The 3,317-nt window shown below is 41.1% G+C and overlaps 1 protein-coding gene across 1 annotated transcript; it reads left to right on the top strand.

Annotated features, from left to right (window-relative positions):
* On the top strand, nt 1–596 carry LOC116002379. Its single transcript, XM_031242508.1, has 2 exons — nt 1–21; nt 81–596. Exons 1-2 carry the CDS (start codon nt 1–3, stop codon nt 594–596), a joined length of 537 nt encoding a protein of 178 aa, XP_031098368.1.
* The last annotated feature ends 2,721 nt before the right edge of the window (nt 597–3,317 follow it).

The following is a 3,317-nucleotide window of genomic DNA, read 5'->3' as shown; positions in this document are numbered from 1 at the left end:
ATGACGTGGTGTGGAGAGGAGGTACGTGGTCGGTCAATGGTTTACATGCTCAGGTGGAAGCTTTGTGTGCCCTTTGGCAGGGGCTTAATCGTTTGAAATCTGCAGGAACTCCTACTGTGGTTCGAGCTCAATGGAGCCCCCCTTCGATGGGGCGGTTAAAATGTAATATTGATGCGGCTGTGTTTGGTAATAGAGCGGGCTTCGGAGCAGTGGTGCGTGACCATGATGGTGCTTTTGTGGCTGCGGTTGGCGGAGAGCTCGAGTGCGGACCAAACCCTTATTTGGCAAAGGCAATGGCTGTTAGAGAAGCTTTGTCATGGCTTAAAGGGCGGGGTTTGCTTAATGTTGATCTGGAGTCTGATTGTTTAAACTTATGTATTGCTTATAATTCTTCATCTTTGGACTTGTCGTATGTTGGTTTGGTTATAAAGCAATGTCATCTCATTGCTAACGATATGGGCACTGTTAGTGTGCGGCATATCGGGAGGTCAGCGAATCAGATTGCTCATGCATTAGCTAGGGCGACTGGTTCTTCTTCTGTTCCTATTTCGTGGGTTATTTCCCCACCTGCTTGTATTTCGGCTTTCTTTGATTAATGAAGTTGAGTTTTATTTCAAAAAAAAAAGTTGTAAATTTAATGACATGTCAAGAAGGAGACATAAAAATGAATTAATATATAGATTTTAATGAAATAGGTGAATGTATTTGTCCACCTTATTTGTAAATATATAAAAATAAAAATAAATGCTAATTAACTAATTGAAGAAACCATTTCATGTTAAGATGAATGAATGCAATCAACATTGAAAAGTAATTAATGATTTTATGAATCTTTGGATATTCTTAAAAAGTAATTATTGATTTTATAAATCTTTCGATATTTAGGTGAATGCAATTATATATTACTCTTATTAGTAATTATATGTTTTCCTATAAAAGGCGAAATTTTTCGTCCCGAGGATGTCTACAGTGATAAAATGACTTATTAGGTAAGAGGATAAGTGTCTGATATCCTTACTTACAAGAAACCAACACATTTGGGCACACTCGATCTTGCGTCTTTGGCCACAATCTACCACCCAGGAGGCAACTGAATTATTGATAATTCTATGTTTTCTGCATACAAATAAATAGTTCCTTGTTTTGTTATCATATGAATAAGATAATTGTTAAAATGTTGGTATTATGATAAATATTCCAACATCTTGCAATGTTATTTATTTTTAAAAAATTATTAGTGAGTTTGCCTATCCAACTCATGACTCGAGGCAGGTTGGATTGAGTTGAGTTTTTCTTGGCCTGCCAAAATAGCTAGTCACGGCCTGACCCAGCTTAACCCAATCATTATTGAATGGACCATGGTCCACACAGCTGTGTGGATCATAAATAAAAAGTATATTTTTAATATACTAAAAATACATTATTTTTGTACATAAAGTACATTATTTTATAGTACATTATTTAAGTACGAAAAGTACATTATTTTATATATACTATGAAATAATGTACCTTCAGTATAAAAATAATGTACTTTTAGTATAATAAAAATGTACTTTATATTCATGATCTACACAATAATTTACCAGCTTGACCCATCAACCAATTCTGACAATTTTAGACTTGATTGTTAGTTCCGATCATGCATTAATTATTTTGTTAATTGGGTCCTAATGATAATAAATAAACAATAAGTAGGTAACATACATTAATTAACAATAGTAATAACATTGCCACTTGAAAAGATGACTTGTTTCAGGAAAATAATAAAGCTAGTCTTAACAATAAATTAAAATTTTAATTGCTTAATATGATCAGTATTGTAAATTAATTGACGGTGATTCTCTCTCGATAGGTACCCTTTACTACCTTCTTTACCTCACGTATTTTAGGTAAGTATCCCCGCCACTCCTAGCCGTTAGCAGCGGGAAGCGGTGGATATGTCGGCAGCACCGGGCGCACCGGTGGCGCCACCGCATGATGTGCCTATGACAGAGGAGGTCTTTCCCCAGAGATCCGCCAAGAAAGTCAGGATCATGAAACGGTCCTTTGCAGAGACGGTCACAGATCAGACATCCTTCAACACCAATGAGAGGCCGCAGTCAGATGAATACGACTGGGCGTTTGAGGATCCGGTGGTGGAATCAGACTCTGAGATGGACAACCATGACGAATCGGATGGCCGACCGGTAGTGAAGTTCCTGAAGGTTCTCCGTCAAGAATTATGTCGTGAATGGCGTATGGCTCTTATCGTCAAATATCTCGGCAAAAATCTCACTGCTAATGTTTTGAACCAAATAGCCCCAACTCTATGGCAATTAAAGGGTAGGTTTCAGATCATTGACATAGGTTTTGGGTGCTTTGTTATGAGGTTTGATGACAAGAAAGACTATCTCCACGTCTTGCTGGACGGACCATGGAAAATCTTCGATAATTACTTTGTAACGCAACGCTGGGAGCCGAACTTTAAATCTCGAACGGCCAAGATCAAGAAGATGGCGGTCTGGGTTAGGTTGCCGGAGCTCTCGGTTGAATATTTCAGAGACGACACCATCAAACTGATTCTTGAAAACATTGGCAAACCCTTGAGGCTCGACCGCACGACAATGGCAAGAGAGAAAGGGCGTTTTGCAAGAGCTGCTGTCGAGGTAGATCTGGATAAACCACTAGTTTCTTAAATCTGGGTGATGGACGGAGTTCAGAGGGTGGAATATGAAGGGTTGCACGTGGTGTGCATTAGTTGTGGGGTGGTAGGGCATCGTGAGCAAGCCTGCCCTCTTTCAAAAACAAACACACCGGAAGCGACGGAGGCTGGTAGCAACTCTGAACCTGCGGCGGACACAGAAGGATCACAACCTAATGAAACTACGCCCAATGCCGCAACTCAGCCAGTCGAACACCGCCGCTATGGGCCTTGGATGATTGTGACCAGAAAACAACAACTCCCAACAAACAATGTAACCCGGCAGCAATCCACGAATAAACCAAGTCAGAGTAATAGAAACAAACCCCAACAGCAACAACGGAACAACACAAGAAAAAATTCCACGTCGAACAGGTTTGCGGCGCTGGCCGAACAACAGAAAACAACGTCGTAGAATCCCAGGTCCAAAGGGAAGGGTAAGACGTCGGGGGAGCGTGCTGAAAGCTCCAAAGGTAAGTCCTCTACTACTACCTCCCAACCTCTTCCTGTCCAGCAGAACTTTAACCCTGGTAGCTACCCCTTGGCGAACTCTACAAGCCGTTCCATTCCCTTGAACTCGTCGGGAGAACGGGGCGGCCGAGGGGGTTCTTCGCGGGGGCGGGGAAAAGGTTCGAGC

Source organism: Ipomoea triloba, chromosome 13 (genome assembly GCF_003576645.1).
Source record: "Ipomoea triloba cultivar NCNSP0323 chromosome 13, ASM357664v1".
Lineage (NCBI taxonomy): Eukaryota > Viridiplantae > Streptophyta > Magnoliopsida > Solanales > Convolvulaceae > Ipomoea > Ipomoea triloba.
Note: the sequence above shows the minus strand (reverse complement) of the source record. Positions and strands in the feature narration are given on the sequence as shown.